General features: G+C 43.8%; 1 protein-coding gene across 1 annotated transcript in view; it reads right to left on the bottom strand.

Moving 5' to 3' along the window:
• pde8b (phosphodiesterase 8B) overlaps positions 1 to 20694 on the bottom strand; it is a 300182-nt gene that overhangs the window by 17900 nt on the left and 261588 nt on the right. Inside the window, exons 16-19 of the mRNA XM_069938086.1 lie at positions 17233 to 17304; positions 12956 to 13091; positions 6089 to 6287; positions 3581 to 3798 (exon numbers count right to left, since the gene is read on the bottom strand). Coding sequence (XP_069794187.1) covers positions 3581 to 3798; positions 6089 to 6287; positions 12956 to 13091; positions 17233 to 17304 — 625 coding nt within the window. The remainder of the gene's footprint in view (positions 1 to 3580; positions 3799 to 6088; positions 6288 to 12955; positions 13092 to 17232; positions 17305 to 20694) is intronic.

The raw sequence follows: 20694 nt of genomic DNA, 5'->3' as shown, positions 1-20694 counted from the left end.
TGGCGATGGCCAAGGATCCGTGGTCTGCCAGACAGCAACACCACCTCTCATATGTGTCTGAGTTCATGACCGACATCCAACACAGGGCCGGCAAGGAAAACGTAGTGGCAGATGTGCTCTCCCTTCCAGCCATCAATACTCTCGCGCCCGGCCTGGATTACGAGCAACTGGCTCAGGCACAGAGGAACGATGCGGAGATGCCATCTCGGACCTCAGACTCAAGGATATCCGGTAGCCCAGCTGCCTGGACACATTGCTCTACGACGTCTCAACAGGCACGCCGCGCCTGGTGGTCCTGCAGCACTGGAGGGTAAAGGACTTCAGTCTGATCCACGACCTTGCTCACCCAGCGGTAAAGACAACCGTGCGGATGATCACAGAGTGGTTTGTGTGGCACGGGCTGAAGAAGGAGGTGGTGGAACTGGCCAGGAACTGTACCAGGTGCCAGACCTCCAAGGACCAGCGACACATGCAAGCCCCTATCCAGAAGGCCTCCGCGGAGACGTCCACCAGGATTCTGGTCAGCTAATGGATCGCCTGTTTCGGAGTCCTGGTGCACATCACAAGCGTCAGAGGGGCGCAGTTCACGTCTGCTCTGTGGACTCAGATGGTGAAGCTCCTGGGGTTCAAGCTCCACCACACCACAGCATACCACCCGCAGTTCAACGGGTCGCTTATGGCCAGGTTCTCTGGACCAGACTGGGCAGACGAACTACCCTGGGTCCTCCTCTGGATTAGGACAGCACCCAAGGAGGACCTGAAGGCTTCAGCAGCAGAGATGGTCTATGGCACACTGCTTTCCCTGCTGGGTGAGTTTTTCGGCCCAGACCCTGACACCATGGCCACCGACATAAACCTGTTGACGGACTTGCGCAGGTGACTGGCCTCCCTAGCTCCCCCACCCCCGGCACACCACGGCTCCCGGCCGATTCATCTCCCCAAAGAGCTTGACTCGGCCAAGTTCATTTCCGTGTGGAGGGGACCACAAGGTGCACCGCTATAGCGACCGTACAAGGGGCCATACAAAGTCTTGCATCGGTCTGGCGGAACCTTCACTCTGGACATTGTGGGGGGGGGGGGGGGGGGAGAGAGGAATTTTTTACGGTGGACATATCACAGCCGGTGCAGACGGCCGCACCCAAGCACCGGGACCGGCCGCCAAAGCGACAGGGCGCGTAGCTGGTTCTGGGGGGGTGGTGGTGTTGTGTGGTGGCGCAGATCCTCATGGCGAACTGGCCCCGCTTATATCGCCATGTGGCGGGGCAGCCATGGGGAAATGGCGTCGTCAGAGATTTCTCTCTGACTCCAGCATCCCTTCCAGCTCGTGCCCTGATTATGATGTCACAATGCACCAGGAGACTGAGCTCATGCTGCCCCTATAGGGACGTGCTGAATTGGAATAAAAACAGTCGTTAATGACCCTCAACGTGGTGGCTGTGTTTCTCCCACTGCTCACACCGCCACAGTAGAGATATTAGACAATAGACAATAGGAGCTGGAGTAGGCCCTTGGGCCCATCAAGCCAGCACCGCCATTTTACAGATCATAGCTGATCACTACCATCAGCACCCCTTTCCAGCCTTATCCCCATAACCCTGAACTCCTTTGCCCACTAGAGTCTTATCTAACTCTCTTTTGAACATAATCAGCGAATCTGCCTCTTCCACCCTCTGTGGCAGAGCATTCCACAGATTCACACTTCTCTGGGTAAAAAAATGTTTTCTCATCTCCGTCCTAAAGGGCCTACCCTGTATTCTTAAACTATGCCCTCTAGTCCTCGTCTCCCCCATCATTGGGAACAAGTAATCCGACTTCACCCTGTCTATCCCCCTGATGATTTTGGATACCTCAATCATGTCCCCCCTCATCCTTCTAAACTCCATCGGATACAAGTCCAGTTTTTCTAGCCTTTCAGCATATGTCAATCCCGCCATCCCTGGAACTAACCTTGTAAATCTGCGCTGCACACCCTCTATAGCTAGTATGTCCTTCCTCAAAATTGGAGACCAGAACTGGATGCAATAATCCAGGTGGGGTCTCACCAGGGCCCTGTACAACTGCAGAAGGGCGTCTCTGTTCCTATACTCCAATCCCCTCTTTATGAAAGCCAACATGCCATTTGCCTTCTTCACAGCTTTCTGAATCTGCATGCTAGTCTTCAGTGACCGGTGAACAAGTACTCCCAGATCCATTTGCTCCTCCCCACTCCCTAGCTTGTCTCCATTTAAATAATACTCAGCTTTCCTATTATTGCCCCCAAAATGGATAACCTCATATTTGCTTACATTGAACGTCATCTTCCATTCAGCAGCCCACTCCCCCAGCCTGTCCAAGTCCCTCTGCATTTTCCTGACATCCTCCTCACACCCCACAGCGCCACCCAGTTTCATGTCATCTGCAAATTTGCTCAAGTTATTAATAATACCCTCATCCAAATCATTTACATAAATTACAAACAACTGAGGACCCAATACCGATCCCTGCGGCACTCCACTCGTCACATCCTGCCATCCTGAAAAAGACCCGCTTACCCCAACCCTTTGTTTCCTATTTCTTAACCAATTTCCTATCCATGTCAGCACCTTATCTCCAATACCATGCTCCCTGATCTTGCCCACTAGTCTCCCGTGCGGTACCTTATCAAAGGCCTTCTGGAAGTCCAAATACACCACATCCACTGGCTCTCCCAAGTCCACCCTCTTTGTCACATCCTCGAAAAATTCCAGAAGGTTAGTCAAGCATGACTTACCCTTAAAAACAAGAAGGCATAATTTGTGATTTGAAGGGAAAGTGTTTTTTTTTCACTCAGGGAGTGGTTTCTATAGGGGACTCCCTGGTAAAGGAGGTGATAGAGTCAGATATAATCAAGTTCGAGAGAGATTTAGACAGACACTTAAATAGGCTAGGCCTAGAAAGAAATGGACCGAAAGAAGACAAATAGAATCAGTGTAGACAGGCAAAGAGGTTAGCTTGGATGACCTTGGCTAAAGGACCCGTTTCTATGCTGTACAACTTTGACTCCACCTGCTAGATATCTTTTTTCAACATGGCTTCCACTTAACTCTGTTAAACTGGCTCAGTAGCTTTTCTGACTCCCATTGTTGAAATGACAACTTAAGATACCTAGTCTCTAAAGGTCTAGAAATTATTCTACAGCCATTTCTCTTTACTTTGAAGGATCTTTTTGCATTTTTGAAACAAGATTTTAGTCACCCTTTATAATATCTCCTTTTTTTTTGGTTAAAATGTGGTGCTACAGATAAATGAGAAGATGGGTAAAGAAACTGATGGAATAGCTTTGATGGGAGCCATCAGGGACCCAATGGGCCAAATGGCCTCCTTCTGTAAGAAATGTTATGCTCTATGTAGCTATGTAACTTCATTATAAATCAAGGTGGTGGATTTTCTGAATTTCCACGCACTGCACAAGAGAACAAGAACAAAATACCACTCCTTTAACTTTATTCTGAATCAGATGAGTTTAGTCCTTCACTCTGCAATGTAAGAAATTAAATTCATACACTGATATGGCATTGAGGGACTTCAATAATTAGACAATCTACTCGTCAATAAATCTAACCTTTCGAGGTTTTTAAAAATGTTACTCTTGTTATCTCCTGCCGTAAGTTGGAAGGCCAGCGCTGCGTGGTGACTTTCCAGAACGGCTGTGTCGTTGTAAAGTACTGCTAACTCACTTCCTGCATTACACAGGAAGGAGTTGGTGCGACCTGGGTGGTCCACATCATGCACTGTGGCTGCAATGAGTGCTGCAAACTCGTCCATCTCATCCAAGCTCGCCTGTGAATAAAATTGAAAGGAAGCATTGGTGTTTAGTTTCTATGAAGCTCTAACGATTATGTAATGATTATAAATTTAATCATCTGACCATGATTAAAAGCATATAAATTAATTCTATACAAATAATAAAACAACACAATTTTTGTATGATATGTAAGATATTAAAATCTTCAACAAGATATGCATATAACTCCTGGGTATATTTGTGTCTAATCTCCTCCCTTGTTTTCCATACAATTCAGAATCAGAATTTATTGCCATGAACAAGTCATGAAATTCGGTGTTTTGTGGCAGGTGAGGTACATCTCATCAAGTCCTGCACTGAAACTTAATGAAGATGAGAATTATTCCTCAAGATATCGCCGATATTGTCTGTACACATTACTTTCTTGGTCTCTGCACGCTTCCTGGTTGCAATGTTGCCCCAAATTGAAGGTGAACCTCACCATATACTGTCTTTGAAGAGTTGTGTTTGGGAAGATCATCTGTTCCCTCACTGGATTAGAATAGTTTTGTGCAATTTCACATAATTTCCAAATGAGAAATTAGACCATGCAGGGAACAATGTTCGAAACTAACTTAATTAATGCACTTTTGTGCATTATACATCAAGAGGGTTTGAGTATAGGAACAAGGATACCTTACTGCAGCTGTACAGGGCCTTGGTGAGACCCCACCTGGAGTATTGTGTGCAGTTTTGGTCGCCTTATCTGAGGAAGGATGTTCTTGCAATGGAGGGAGTGCAGAGGCAATTCACCAGGCTGATACCTGGAATGGCAGGAATGACTTATGAGGAAAGATTGCGCAAATTGGGATTGTACTCGCTGGAGTTTAGAAGATTGAGAGGGGATCTCATGGAGACCTATAAAATTCTGGCAGGACTGGACAGAATGGATGCAGATGGGATGTTTCCAATGATGGGAAAATCCAGAACCCGGGGCCATGGTTTGAGGATAATAGGCAAACCATTTAGGACCGAGATGAGGAGGAATTTCTTGACCCAGAGGGTGGAATTCATTGCCACAGAGGGCAGTAGAGGCAGGTTCATTAAATCTATTTAAGAGGGAATTAGATCTATTTCTTCAGTATAAGGGTATTAAAGGTTACGGAGAGAAGGCAGGGACGGGGTACTGAACTTTAAGATCAGCCATGATCTCGTTGAATGGCGGAGTAGGCTCGAAGGGTCGAATGACCTACTCCTGCTCCTATCTTCTATGTTTCTAGGTTTCTAAATGGAAATGCAAAGTTTAATTATTGACAAGAATGCAAGATAGATATAGTCAAAAGGTATTAATCAAATAGAATATGTGATTTGGTTTTATTTGAGTTTAAATACAAGAAGAAATATTTTTGCTTTTATGAAAGCAGAGCTTCCAATCAGAGCTTCCAATCAGAACTCCCTTAAATTCTAACAATTACTCAGAATATTTCACCCCACTATTAAACCTTTATGGCAATAACAACAGCAGTTTGATGCCTTCTTGATGTGGAACTTTTTTGTAGATACATTCAATTAGCAACAGAATACAGATATCACAATATATAATAGAAAAATCTGGGAAAAATACAACACCATATAGAATACACAAAACCTGACATGCCAAACAATTATTTGGTGTCTAAAAGAATAATGCTACTAACAAACTAAATGATCTTTTGATCAAAAATGCATGTTGATATATGCAGAAATTAATAAAAAAGTCAGATTTAACGGTCCCCTCCAATAAATAAAGGATCAACCTGGATCTCCTTGTCCTCTCTCCAGGTAACCAAAATTGCACGATCATCACTTAACCTTTTCAAAGTGGAGAGCCACTGGGAGGAATGGACATATTTAGACTGGCATGTTCATTTTATTATGTAATGAGAGCAAGCTAAGAGATAGCTCAGTCCAAGTGGGGGTCGGTTACAAATTTAGTTCCACATAGTCGCCTGAACTAATTGATTGGGATTCAATTCTGGGCGCCACGTTATCTCAGCGAATGTAATTTTATTTGCGTAAAACATTGAATATTCTGGGTGGCACGGTTGGCGTAGCGGTGAGCACAAGGTGTTTTATCTTGATTGCACTCTTCTCTCTCCACATTAAATGTTTTGTTATTAGGGTGCAACATGTTTCAAATAAATATGTCTTTAATGACAGAATATAAATCTTAGAATAATCATCAATGACCATATTAAAAATGTCACATATCAAATTCAAAGAGGGATTTAAATGTCTCCATCATGTGATGATCGAAGGGCTTGCTCCCATGCATTCTACATGTAATTCTTAAACTTAAATGCTTACCTTAACTCTGTCCTTTCGAAGGAAATATGCAGTGGCATGCAACACATCAGCTGCGTGTGTGGAATTGTGGTAGGAATTTGAAGCGTGATAATTAGTTTCTATGACTTGTAGCCATGATCTTAGAGTCATTTCTGAACAGTTTAAAAATTCACACATGCCAAACTGTGTAAAAATCTTTAAGCCAAGGTAGAGCAAGGGCCTAAAACAAAATAGAAAGGATTGTTCTAAAAACAAGATACTTGTTAACTAACTCAATTTAGTATTGATCAGAATCTCTGTGTAACACTATTGATCAACCACTGAGAGTTGTGATTAATAGGCTTTAATCACCTTAGGACATCAAACCACCTCACACGTTGCTGGCCCAGTTCCACGGCAGGTACTGAGGGAGGACTTTGGGCATAACAGCCTTTATGGGGATTTCCAGGGGGGAGGAGTCGTAGGTGGAGGAACAGGCCAGCTCATACAGTATACAAATTCTGACAGTGGTAATAACTGTACAGTGGTTGCAATGATTCAAATGAATGGTATATGAACATTTCAAAAGACAGCAGCTTACAAACCTTAACATTAAACAATCAAAACTTGACTCTCCAAAGAGAAGTGGGCTAATGACCATTTTCACTTCATTTTATATCACTCTGGAAATTCAACCATGCCACTTCCCAAAGTGATTCACCTTTGTGCAGCTGTCAAGAATTCTGACCAATGCTATGTTTTGAACGCCACTGGTTGAAATTAGACAAGCAGCAGCTATTATTGGATAACAAGGTCATAATAATTCAATGCTGGACTGAGACTTTTCTATCTCCCCCTTGTGATTTGAACATATTTCCCTCCTCATTCCAAGGGCTGATGTGGCCCACAAACCCCATGCCTCTAATTGCCCACCAAAAGTTCACCATACCCAATTTCTTTTACATCAACTCCCTTCAGGCCCTAGACTTTTAGCTGATTTTAGCTCCTCCTCGTCAGCCCTCTCTCCCAGGCTGTTCCAGAGAGCAGATTTTCAACAATGAAAATGTGCAAAGCTCTTTAGTTCTGCAGCCAGCACTTGTTATATCAATGAACTCATGATGATTATCAGTAAAAAGATAAATAATTAATAACCTGACTGATTCCTTCAACAGTGGGGTTGACCACGGAGTACTGATTAAGCAAACTAGGCTTCTACTCCTCGAAGTTTAAAAGTGGAAGTGTGATCTCATTGAAGTTGGACCAGGTTGATATTTGCCATGGTTAGGGTTGGGAGAATCAGGGACCCCAGTATCAAAATGAAGGGCCAAACATTCGGATCGCAGATGAAAATAAGTTCTTGAACCAGACTTTTTGGAATTCTTTAACCAAGTGGATCAATAAGTATAATCAAGATAGAGATCAATAACTTTTTAGATACAGTATAACTCCTGGTATCTAATATTCAAGCAACCGGCAGCCTCAAGCAACCAACAAAAAAAAAGAGAAAAATAAATTTTTAAAAATTAAAATCAACAAGAATAAAATAACAGGTAAAAATACAAGTTTAAAATTGTAAAAGTAAATGATCTCTGAAGTAACACATAAACTTTTGGTGAAGATGGGAGCAAATATTCAGCCAGCGGGAGTGCCTTGGTCATGGTTTGCTCATAGCAGCTGTTTGAATAAAGTTGTGTGAAACAACAATAGCGTCACCCAGGATGAAGAGGTGGTTGATGCCTCTTGTCATTGGGATGACTCTCTTAAAGTGTCTCCTTATCCCTGCTTCATAAGAGTTACCCCAGCCAGAGGCTATGGTAAACCACTTTATGTATATATTTATCTGTTTGGGCACACTCATTGGTTGACTGTACCTGTGGCCCCTCCCACAGGCACCTGAATAAAGGTGACTGTTCCACAGACCCCTCCCCAATGCAGGTCAGTCAAGCAGCATGGGCGTGCCTTTATTCTATAGCAAATAAAAGCCTATTAGTTTGCTCAGCTTCAGTCTTTTAGAGTAATTGATGATGCATCAATTTTATTTGCTATATTTTTTTTATAACGGAGCAGATTCTGAAGCCAGAGAAGCCAGAGAAGACCCTCAATCACCTGAGGCATTGACCAGGTTTGAACTCTGGCTATGCTGTTTCGAGGCATTCCTGCAGGCATCTTCAGCCATCATGCAGTCAGAGACCAACAAATTACTGGTGCTGCACTCCCGAGTTGGGCCCCTGGTGTTCTCGATGAGCAGGGATGCTGCTTTGTATCAGGGGACCATGGACATTCCAAAGGGCCAGTACCTGTGAAAGATTAACGAAGTCTACGCCAGGCACCTCCTGGTGACCTGAAAACAGTGACCTGGGAGATAAATGCTGAGTATCTTTGGGCCCTGCAAACCCTTGGAAGGGCCTGTGAATGTAAGGCAGTGACAGCTGCCGGGTACACAGAGGACCCGATTAGGGATGTGTATGTTGCAGGGATCAGGTCGAATTACATCCACCAAAGGCATGGGGAGCTCAGCCTGCGGAGAGTAGTCAAACTGGCAGCTACACTGGGGGTGGCCCTTCAGAATATGGAGGCCTACTCAACCAACAATGTAGTCACCTAATGGTTGCCCTGGGCACCAACATTTTGGACGCCATCTTCTGGACTCAGCAGTGCCACATGCGGGCTATGAGGGCCACCATATTGGACATCACCATCTTCCAAATCAGCACGTGATCTCTCCGCCACAGCAACAAGCAACACTCTGACACTGGCCTCCATCACACTCGACCAGGACAGCCCACATCAGTTCGCCAGGTCAATGATGGATATTCAGGTAAACGGCCATGTGACAAGTTGCCTGTTCGATAGTGGGAGCACAGAGAGATGCATTCATTCTGACACGGTGCAGCGCTACTCCCTTGTGGTAAGGCCAATAAACTAAAAGTTCTCCTTGGCTTAAAGTCACATACAGCGGATGTCTGCGGCTACTGTGTAGTGACTCTGACCATGCAGGGTACAAACTATAACAATTTTAAACTTTTGGAGATGTTGCAGCTCTGTCCTGCTGTGCTACTGGGACTTGATTTTCAATATCACCTTAAACGTGTGACGATGGAGTTCGATGGGTCCTATTCACCCCACACTGTCTGTAACCAGTAGTTCTCAAATCGCCCACTGTATTCCACCCATCCTTCAGGCCTTCCCCCATCGCACACAGCCAGCAACCCAGTCACTCATCGCGCACTATCTGCGGACTGTCCGTGCTCAAACTCACACCTCCACCGTTGTCTCACTCCCAACTGTAAACACGTTGCCACCAAAAGTAGACAGTACAGTGCCGGGGTCAGAGCCTTTATTCAGGAGGAGGTGCAGCGGCCACTTAATGAGGGGATCATTGAGCCCAGCACCAGCCCTTGGAGGGCACAAGTGCTGGAAGTGAGGAAAAGGGAGAAGAACAGAATGGTCTTCAACTACAGTCAGACCATTAATAGGTACATACAACTAGACACATACCCCCATATATCCGATATGCTGAACCAAATCACACAGTTTCAGGTCTTCTCCACCATCAATCAGAATCCGCATATCATCAGCTTCCTATCCGCCCAGAAGACTGCCAATATTCTGGGTTTGAGGCGGATGGCGACCTCTACCACTTTCTGCGGGTCCCCTTTGGCGTCACCAATGGAGTCTCGGTCTTCCAGCGGGAGGTGGACAGCATACTGTGTCATTGAGAATGGAGTCATTGGTCCACACCTTGATTGCATGCACCCACTCCTGGATCTTCCCCTCCTCCACAGCCTTAAGGCCCTGAAAAAGTGCCTAGGCTTTTTCTCTTACTATGCTCAGTGGGTCTCTAACTATACAGACAAGGCCTGCCCCTTGTCAAATCCACCTTTTTCCCTGTGACGTCAGAAGCCCGTGCAGCCTTCAGCCACTCCAACCATATTGCCAAGGCCACAATGCACGTTGTGGATGAATCCACCCGGTTCCAGGTGGAAAGCGATGTGTCAGACTTTGCTCTGACTGCTACCCTTAACCAGGTGGGCAGACTAGTTGCTTTTTTTTCTTGTACCCTCCAGAGCCCCAAAATTTGACATTCCTCCATTGAGAATGAGGCCCAAGCTGTTGTCAAGGTAGTGTGGCATTAGGGTCATTTTCTGGCTGGTAAATGATTCACCCTGCCAACTGACCAATGTGCAGTTGCGCTCATGTTCAATAATCCGCAGTGGGGCAAAATTAAAAACAATAAGATATTGAGGTGGTGAATTGGACTGTCCATCCACAATTACAATATCTTGTACTGGCCTGGGAAACTCAATGAGCCACCTGATGCCCTATTCTGTGGGACCCATGCCATCGCACAGATTGACCATTTACAAGCCCTTCACAGTGATATCTGCCACCCCGGAGTTACCACTTTATCAAACCTGCCATATTCCATCGAAGAGATCAGGTCAATGACCAAAAACTACCAGGTCTGCGTGGAGTGCAAACCACACTTCTACCAGCCAGCAGAGCGAAGTTGCTGAGTGCGTCTTCAAAGGACCCTGCCTTCCACGGACCATAATGTTATTGATGAGTATTCCTGTTTTCCATTTGCCATCTCCTGCTCTGACATGACCGCTGCCACAGTCATCAAGGCCCTGTGCCCCCTCTTCACTTTATTCGGCTTCTCCTGCTATATTCATAGTGACTGGAGGCCCTTGAGAGACGAGTTGTGCCAATACCTGCTGGTCAGAGGCCTTGCCATGAGCAGGACCACCAGTGATGACCCTTGGGGGAACAGGCAAGTTGAAAGGGAAAGTGCCATGGTCTGGAAGGCCATCCTCTAAGCCCTATAGTCTAGGGGCCTTCCAGTTTCCCGCAGGCAAAAGGTCCTCCCAGAGGTTCTCCACTCCATCAGGTCTCTCCAATGTACTGTCATGAACGCCACCCCACATGAACATTTCCCAGGAAATCTGTGACAGGGACCACGCTGTCGGCATGGCTGACATCCCCAGGACCGGTCCTACTCTGGAAGTGTGAGGAGCCATAAGTCCAACACTCTGGTCAAAAGTGTCCACCTCCTCCATGCCAACCTCCAATATACCTACATGGCGTAGCCTGATAGGCATAAGGACATTGTCTCTGTCAGGGATCTGACGCCTTCAGGGACTCTGGAGACCTCAATAATCACTCCACACCCCCCTCTCCCCAAGCAACCCATGATGCACCAGGGCCATGGCACATTACCTCACTCCAAACAGAGGACATGCCAGACACGTCACCACATATCCACCAGGCCAAGGATGATAATTGCTCACAGGTGCCCCAGACTGCCCAGGTCCCTGCCACTGAGCACATCTGTAGCCGGTATTACAATGGTAAACCAGACGACCTGGAAAACTTAATTTGTAACTGTATCATCTCCACTTCACCCTGCCGGACTCTCTTTTAAAAAAAAAACAAGGGCTGAATGTGGTAAACCATTGTATATATATATATATATATATATATATATATATATATTTATGTGTTTGGGCACACCCATTGGCCGACTGTACCTGTGGCCCCTCCCACAGGTTCCTGAATAAAGGTGACTGTTCCACAGCCCCCTCACCAGTGCAGGACAGTCGAGCAGCATGGGCGTGCCTTTATTCTATAGCAAATAAAAGCCTATTAGTTTGCTCAACTTCAGTCTTTTGGAGTAATTGATGGTGCATCAGAACCTCTTTCTGTAAACTGGTGGGGTGAGGGGGGGGGGGTTTAATTATTGTGTGCAGTTCTGGTCTCCAAATTATAGGAAGAGTATCAATGAGGTAGAGAGGGTGCAGAGGAGATTTACTAAAATGTTGCCTAGATTGCAGTATCTAGAATACAGAGAAAGATTGAGTAGACTGGGTCTTTATTCTTTGGAGCATAGAAGGTTGAGGGGGGGATTTGATAGAGGTATATAAAATTATGAGGGGAATAGATAGAGTAGATGTGAACAGGCTCTTCCCCTTGAGGGTAGGAGAGATTGGAATGAGGGGTCATAAGTTAAGGGTTAGGGGGCAAAACTCTAGAAGTAACTTAAGAGGAAGCTTCTTCACTCCGAGAGTGGTGGCTGAGTGGAATGACCTTCCGGAAGAGGTGGTTGCAGCAGGGTCAATTTTATCATTTAAGTGGAGGTTGGATGAGTACATGGATGTGAGGAGGTTGGAGGGTAATGTGCAAGGAGCATATAGGTGAAACTAGTGGAGTTCACTTAAACCGATGCAGACTAGAAGAGCCGAGATGGCCTGTTTCCGTACTGTAATTGTTATGTGGTTAGAATTTTGTCTTTTGGGTGGCTCCATGGAGGGGAACGAACCTGCGGATGCAATAATGGTTGAGTGTTTTCAAAGAATGTGCCTGAAAATAAAGTAAAATGCTTTACAGTTTATATATTCATCCAAGTGAAATTTGTTCAATCTAAGTACTGTATAGTATTTTTCTCTTTTGCCTTTTAAACTGTTTATTCTTAATGCAGATGTATTAGTTAGACATTGCAAGAGTGAGCAGCAAGCAACCGGAAAACTTATCCGGCATGAGTGGCAGATATGAGGGGTCTTACTGTATTAACTTAATCAGAGGATATGGGGTTAATGCAGGAACCCAATGGCTGGGTGAAATAATCTCGTTAAATAGTCCAGCAGGAATGAGGGGCTGAATAGCCTACTGCTAGTTTTATTTCTTGTGGACTGAGATGCCCACAATAAAGTGCAATCATGCAGCGAAAATGAACTTGCATCTAATGAATTACTTTCAGTGATTGCAGAAATAAATTTTTTCAGTTCTGTCTTGAAAAAGGATTTATTTTGAAGACATCAAAGGCAAAATCAATAATTAGGCACCCACTATATTTAACTCACGGCAAATCAAAGTCTCACAGCTCATAACATTTCATTATTGGCAACCTACCTCTTGTTAGTTACAGCTTCCAGCTCAAAAATATTGAAATCCCAATTTTCTTCATCAGCAAGTAATTCTGACACCTGAGGTGGCATATCACCAAGGACAACTGGAATGGTAAGATGACTCCGACTTTGCTGCAAGTCTGTGAAGGTGAAGGAAAGAATCCACTTAGAGTCATGTAAAATGTTCTTGCATCAAATATATTCCCTGATGAAGTGAGGCAATTTTCTGTCTGTACCAAAACCAAAATTTCTTCTGAACTGTCTGCACAGAATGAACATTGATGTCAACACTAGGTACTTTCTCAAAGGTGAACAGGCATTAGACCATCTTTTATTCCTTGTGATGTGAAGGAGGGGCCATTTTATATTTTGTTTTTTTTCTTATGTTACAAAGTATAATACATCTTTCCAGATGTAAATCTGAGGCAGCTGGCTTTCCAGAAAAATCCAAAATTCGGAACACACTGTCCAGATGAAGGATTGTGTACCTGTATTACCCCTCCCCCCCACTTTAGTCTTGTTAAGGGTCCAGATCTGAAACATTGGCTGACCACTTCTACCCATGGATGCTGACTGAACTGCCACGTTTCTCCAGAAATCCTTATCTTGCTCAAAGTTGCAGTACCTGCAGTTTTTGTTTCTCAAAAAAAGAACATTACTTAAGAAAACAAAGCATCTCACTCATGACCGACTCCCTTCGTTGTTAACAGTTGCATAAAGAACCTCATCACTGAAGTAATCACATTTGAAGTGAAACATGAAAATCTGCAGATGCTGTGTTGTAGTAAAAACATGGACGAACTCAGCAGATTTTGCAGCGTCCATAGGAAGTGAAGATATATAAACCATCGCAAAGAGTTCAGGCCCGAGACACCAGTTATGTATCTTTACCTCCTATGGATACTGTAAGATCTGCTGAGTTCACCAAGCCTCTCTGTGTTTTTAATTGCATGTTGATGTTGTGTGAGCAGTTGAGTGAAATTACTTGGAAGACTTTGTGTAACAAGACAACAACTTATGAAGCTGTTCCAAACATTTAAGTGAGCCTTAAGTGAAAATGGTTAGCCCTGTTTATTCCTACAGGAGCCTATCTATGAAAAGTGTGGATGTGTAATTGGTTGTGAATGTATTCTGCCCATTCTTAGCAATGGACTCCCCATTGAGGCTAAATGACTAATTTCAAACAATTAAATCAATTTCCTTTGGCAGAGGTTGATATACTAAAATATTGCAACTCTCTGTGACATCAAATAGACCTGTGAGCACAGGTTTTCTTACAACCAGATCTAGAAGTTAAGACCTTGCTAATAAGGAGAGAATTGAGTAAGACATTTTCCCATAAAAATGATCTGAATCCAATTTTCCCTTGAACACCCTCAATTTGCTGTTTTATGCAGCCATGTTATCTCCTCAACTGGGAGATTACATATTTACTGGAAGAATGGAGAGAGGAAATGAAAACAACTGTGAGAAATCAGGGGGATCATGACTGGGAGCTTAACATTCAGGGTTACTCAACATTCAGGAGGGCTAGATAGAATGGAAAAGGAGGTGGAGTAGCTTTGTTGGTTAGGGAAGAGGTGAATGCCATAGAAAAGAAGGACATCATTGTAGAGCATGTGGAATCCATATGGGTAGAGTTGCGAAACACGAAGGGGCAGAAGACGCTAGTGGGAGTAGTGTACAGGCCGCCTAACAGTAGCAGTGAGGTTAGTGAAGGAGACATGAAGGAAATTGGTAATGCGTGCGACAAAGGGACGGCAGTTATAATAGGTGACTTTAATCTACATGTAGATTGGGTGAACCAAATTGGTAAGGGTAAGGTTGAAGAGGATTTCGTAGAATGTATGCGGGATTGCTTTCTAAATCAGCATGTTTAGGAACTGACGAGAGAATGAGCCATTCTAAACTGGGTATTGAGTAATGCAGAAGGGTTAATTAGCAATCTTGTTGTGAGGAACCCCTTGGGCAAGAGTGACCACAATATGGTGGAATTCTTCATTAGGATGGAATGTGACAGAGTTGATACGGATACAAAGGTTTTGAACTTGAAGAGGGGTAACTTTGATAGTTGAGATGTGAATTGGCTAAAATAGATTGGCAAATAATACTTAAAGGACTAACAGTAGAAATGCAATGGCAGTCGTTTAAGGATAGCTTAGAGCAAGTGCAGAAAATGTACATCCCAGTTTGTACAAAGAATAAATCGACAAGGGTAGCGCATCCATGGCTAACAAGGGAGATCCAAGAGAGTATCAAATCCAAAGAAGGATCTTACAAATTAGCCAAAAAGAATAATATCCCTGATGATTGGGAGAAATTCAGAGTTCTGCAGAGGAGGACAAAAGGATTAATTAGGAAAGGTAAAAGGGATTATGAGAGGAAGCTGGCAGGGAATATAAAAAATGACTGTAAAAGCTTTTATAGATATGTTAAGAGAAAGAGGTTAGTTAAGACAAATGTGGGTTCATTGTGGACAGAAACGGGTGAGTTGATCATGGGGAACAAGGGTATGGCAGACTGTTTGAATTACTATTTTAGTTCTGTCTTCACCAAGGAAGACATAACTAATCTACAGGAAATTATTGAGGATCGGGGATCTATTGTGACGGAGGGACTAAAGGAAATAATTGTAAGTCGAGAAGTTGTATTAGTTAAATTGCAGGGATTAAAGGCGAAGCTGTATAGTCTGCATCCGAGAGTGCCGAAGGAAGTAGCCCAGGAAATAGTGGATGCGTTGGTGATAATGTTTCAAACCTCTTTGGATACTGGATTAGTTCCTGAGGATTGGAGGGTGGCCAACGTAACCCCACTCTTTTATAAGGGATGGAGAGAGAAATCGGGAAACTACAGACCAGTTATCCTAACATCGGTAGTAGGGAAGGTGCTAGAATCGGTTATTAAAGATGCAATTGCAGTATATTTGGTAAGTAGTGGTATCATCGCACAGAGTCAATGTGGTTTTGTGATGAATCTAATAGAGTTTTTTGAGGATGTAACCAGTAGAGTGGATAGGGAAGAACCAGTGGATGTGGTATATCTGGACTTTAGTAAGGCGTTTGATAAGGTTCCGCACAGAAGACTAGCATATAAATTTAAAGAGCACGGTATAGGAGGTATGGTATTATGGTGGATAGAGAATTGGTTGAGGGACAGGAAGCAAAGAGTAGGATTAAATGGGTTCTTTTCAGAATGGCAGGCAGTGACTAGTGAGGTACCACAGGGTTCAGTGCTGGGGCCACAGTTGTTTACGATATATATCAACGACTTAGATGTGGGAATAGATAGAAGTATCTCGAAATTTGCAGATGATACAAAGTTGGATGGCAGGGTTAGCTGTGTAGAGGATGCTAGGAGAGTGCAGGGTGGTTTGGACAAGTTAGGTGAGTGGGCCAGGACATGGCAGATCCAGTATAATATGGATAAATGCTAGGCTATCCACTTTGGAGGTAAGAACAGGAAAGAAGATTATTATTTAAATGGCATCTGTTCAGGAAAAGGGGAGATGCAGCACGACTTGGGTGTTGCTGTGCATCAGTCGGTGAAAGTAGGCGTGCAGGTGCAGCAGGCGGTGAGGAGGGCGAATGGTACGTTGGCGTTCATAGCGAGAGGATTTGAGTGCAGGAGTAGGGAGATCCTGCTGCAGCTGTACAGGGCCTTGGTAAGACCACACCTGGAGTACTGCGTGCAGTTTTGGTCGCCTTATCTGAGGAAGGATACCCTTGCCTTGAGGGAGTGCAAAGAAGGTTCACTAGGCTGATAACGGGGATGGAGGGACTCTCATATGAAGAAAGGTTGGATAGACTAGGCTTGTATTATCTGGAATTTAGAAGATTGGGGGGGGGGGATCTTATAGAAACTTATAAAATTCTTAAAGGTTTAGATAGACTAGATGCAGGAAGGTTGTTTCCAATGCTGGGAAAAACCAGAACCAGGGGCCATAGTATAAGGATAAGGAGGAAGTTTTTTAGGACTGAGATGAGGAAACATTTCTTCACTCAGAGAGTGGTAAATGTGTGGAATTCTTTGCCACAGGAAGGAGTTGAGGCTGGTTCCCTGTCAATATTTAAGTGTAGGTTAGATTTGGCTCTTGTGGCCAAGGGGATTAGGAGGTATGGGGAGAAGGCAGGAACCAGGTACTGATCAGCCATGATCATAATGAATGGCGGTGTAGGCTTGAAGGGCCAAATGGCCTACTCCTACACCTATTTTCTATGTTTCTAACCCAGTTTCCAAATCTATTTAATTATTGACTGGCAAAACATGCTTGTCTGTAGGTACTTGGTTCTTCTTCAATCTGTCCATCAAGTGAAGTCCAGAGAGGTGTCTCAGTCTTCTCAATTTGTCGGCAGGCTATGTGTTACAACAAAAGAGAAGAGTACATAATTACATGACGAAGCATTAACCAGGTTTCCCTTTCTTTAGATCAGTGGTTTTCAAACTTTTTCATTCCACTCACATGCCACCTTAAGCAATCCCTATGCCATAGGTGCTCTGTGATTAAGTATCTGTATTTCCAGGTCCTTTTGTTCTACCAAACATGTCCATTGTAAGTCTATATAAGTCGTACCCTAGTTTGTCTTCCCAAAGCGAAACACCTCACACTTGGCCGCATAAAAAAAAATCTGAAGCATGCAGGAAGTTTTGAGAGGGCCTTCCTCGCTGTCAACCCCAATCAGATTTCAGATTTATTGTCAGAGTACATACAGGACAACACGAACAACTCTGAGATTACCATTTATTGGCCGAACAGTACAAAAAAAAACCCCATCAATATATACATGTAAACAATCTTACTGTCATCTGCAAATTTGTCAATCCAATTTACCAAATAATCATCCATATATTTGATATAGATGACAATCAACTATAGATCCAGCAGATATCACAGAACATTACAGCATAGCCCATCAGCCCATGATGTTGTGCCAACCTATATATATATAGGTTTTGGTGTGTATATATATATATATATATATATATACCAAAATGAAACCCTCAAGGCACACCACTAGTCATTGGAGTCGCCAGCCTCCAGTCAGAGAAGCAATCATCTTCTACTACTCTCTTGTTTCTCCTAAAAAGCCAACATCTAATCTAATTTACTACCTCATCCTTGATACTGAGTGACTGACCCTCTTGACCATTCACCCGTGGAGGATCTTGTCAAAGGTCTTACTAAAGTACATGTAGACAACAGCTACTGCCTTTCCTTCATCAACTTTCCTAATAACCTCCTTGAAAGTCTTTAAGATTGATTAGACATATAAGATTGGTTAGACCTATCAAGCACAAAGCTATCCCTCATCAATCCTCAGTGTTCAAGTACCTGTATATCTGGTCACTTAAGATACCTTCCTATAACTTACCCCCTGAGGTCATGCTCACAGGCCTATAATTACCTAGATTATTCTTAGAGCCTTTCTTAAACAACCAAACAAAATTAGCTATTCTCCAATCCTCCAGCATCTCACCTGTGGCTAAGAACATTTAAAGTACCTCTGTTGTAGCCTCTGCAATTTCTGAACTAGCCTCCCTCATTTATTGGCCTCCTCCTCTGAAATCTGTATAGGTTCCATGACCTGGCTGCTGTTTTTCATCACTTCTATCGTCTGTGTGCCTGTCTCATGAGCAAATACAAATGCAAAAAAATCCAATTCCGATCTCCCCATCTCTTTTGGTTCCATGTATAGATGTCCACTCTGGTCTTAAATAGAACCAATTTTGTCCTTTACTATCATTTTGCTCCTAATATATCTGTAGAAGCTTGGGATTTCCCTTCATCTTGTCTTCCAGAGCAACTGCATGCCTTCTTTTAGGCCTCCTGATTTCCTTTCTTGCGTTTCTTATATTCCTCAAGTACTTCATCTGTTCCTTGCTACCTGTACCTTTTTCTTCTTCACCAGGGCTTCAATAACTCTCGAAAACAAAGGTTCCCAATATCATTAGTCTTGGCTTTAGTTCTGACAGTAACATACAAACTCTGTTTTAATTGTCAGAAATCAATATACAGCTCTTAGAAAAAGTTGACTAACTAGATTTCAAGCCCCCACAACCATCCCCAGAATGAGAAATTAACATGGCCTTTTAGTCTATGGACTAAAAAACTGATGTAAAATCAAGAAAACCATTCAAACCTGGCTCCTGAGATCAATGGAATTAGGAAATAGGAAATATCTGTTTGAGATCAGGAAAGACAGCATGATCTAACCTTCATGTATTCCCATTGAGGACAATGAGACCAGATGTAAACATGAAATATGCAGATGCTGGGGTCATGTGAAGTACATAAAAGTGCTGGAGAAACTCAGCAGGTTACACAGCATCCATAGTAAGCAAAGGGCAGTTGACATTTTGGGCCTGAGTCCCAGGGCTGGCCTTAGGAGCTGCAGGGCCCAATTGGAAACATTTTTTGCAGGGCTCCAGGTTCACAGCCAAGGTCAATGGCTGACAATGTTACACATAATCCCTCACACATCTGAAACTGCTGTACCTGCACCAGTGTAGGGGAACCAATAAGGGAGTCATTCCCCTGGCGCTGGTACAGCAGTGGGGTGTGGGGTGGGGAGAAGGAGAGAGAGATGGCAGCGCGAGTTGGGTGGGTGGGGGAGGAAGAGACAGCAGCAAGATTTGGGCGGGTGGTGGGGAGAGGTGGCAGTACGACTCGGGAGGGTGAGGGAGGGGGGAGAGATGACAGTGACTCAGGCGGACAGGCTTAAAGGGATCAAAATCAAAATGATTCTGAAATCCATAAGATTTTGAACAACGGCAAGTGTCCAATCCGAGGATCCCGGATAAAGGTTAGGCACCAGTATTTCCCTAATGGGGTGCCCCTTTAGGTGCAGGGCCCAATTGGGAGCAATTGGTCCAATTGGCTTAAAGCCAACCCTGCTGAGCCCTTCAGGAGTTCTGAAAATCAGGCAGATACCTGAAAGTAAGAGTGTGTGTTGTGTGTGTGTGTGTGTGTGTGTGTGTGTGTGTGTGAGAGAGTGTGTGTGTGTCTGTGTGTGTGTGTGTGTGTGTCTCTGTGTGTGTGTGTGTCTCTGTGTGTGTGTGTGTGTGTGTGTGTGTGTCTGTGTGTGTGTGTGTGTGTCTGTGTGTGTGTGTGTCTCTGTGTGTGTGTGTGTGTCTCTGTGTGTGTGTGTCTCTGTGTGTGTGTGTGTGTGTCTGTGTGTGTGTGTGTCTGTGTGTGTGTGTGGTGTGTGTGTGTGTGTGTCTGTGTGTGTGTGTGTGTGTGTGTGTGTGTGTGTGTGTGTGTGTGTGTGTGTGTGCATGCGTGCGTGTGTGACATCTACCTGATTTTTTTTCAACACTTGAAGAAGAGTGCAGACCCAAAACATCAGCTTCCTTTTGCTGCGAAACCTACTGAGTTTCTCCATACTTCTGTGGATTGCAGAATCATTCAGGAGCATGACTTAAACGGCTAATCTTAATGTTCAAAATGTGTTTAAGTTTGATTATGAAGTGATACTTTGTTGCCATGATCCATTCACCTCTCTGAAAGTTTAGCTGCACATGATCAGAGTAACGATTTGAATATATGATAGGCCAAACAGATTAGGAAAATTAGTGAAAAAATCCTGTATAAAAATAAAAACATTCAAAAATTGTACTTACTTAAAATGAGGTTTTTTATAAACAGAAAATTCATGTGGTGTAGAGTTATAATTTATAAATTTGACTAGATTTCCACCCTGTGTGTTAAGTAGGTCACATGAAGCACTGCCTCCATCAAGAGATCTT

This window comes from Narcine bancroftii, chromosome 1 (genome assembly GCF_036971445.1).
Source record: "Narcine bancroftii isolate sNarBan1 chromosome 1, sNarBan1.hap1, whole genome shotgun sequence".
Classification (NCBI taxonomy): Eukaryota; Metazoa; Chordata; class Chondrichthyes; order Torpediniformes; family Narcinidae; genus Narcine; species Narcine bancroftii.
This window is presented reverse-complemented; position numbering and strand designations above follow the sequence as displayed.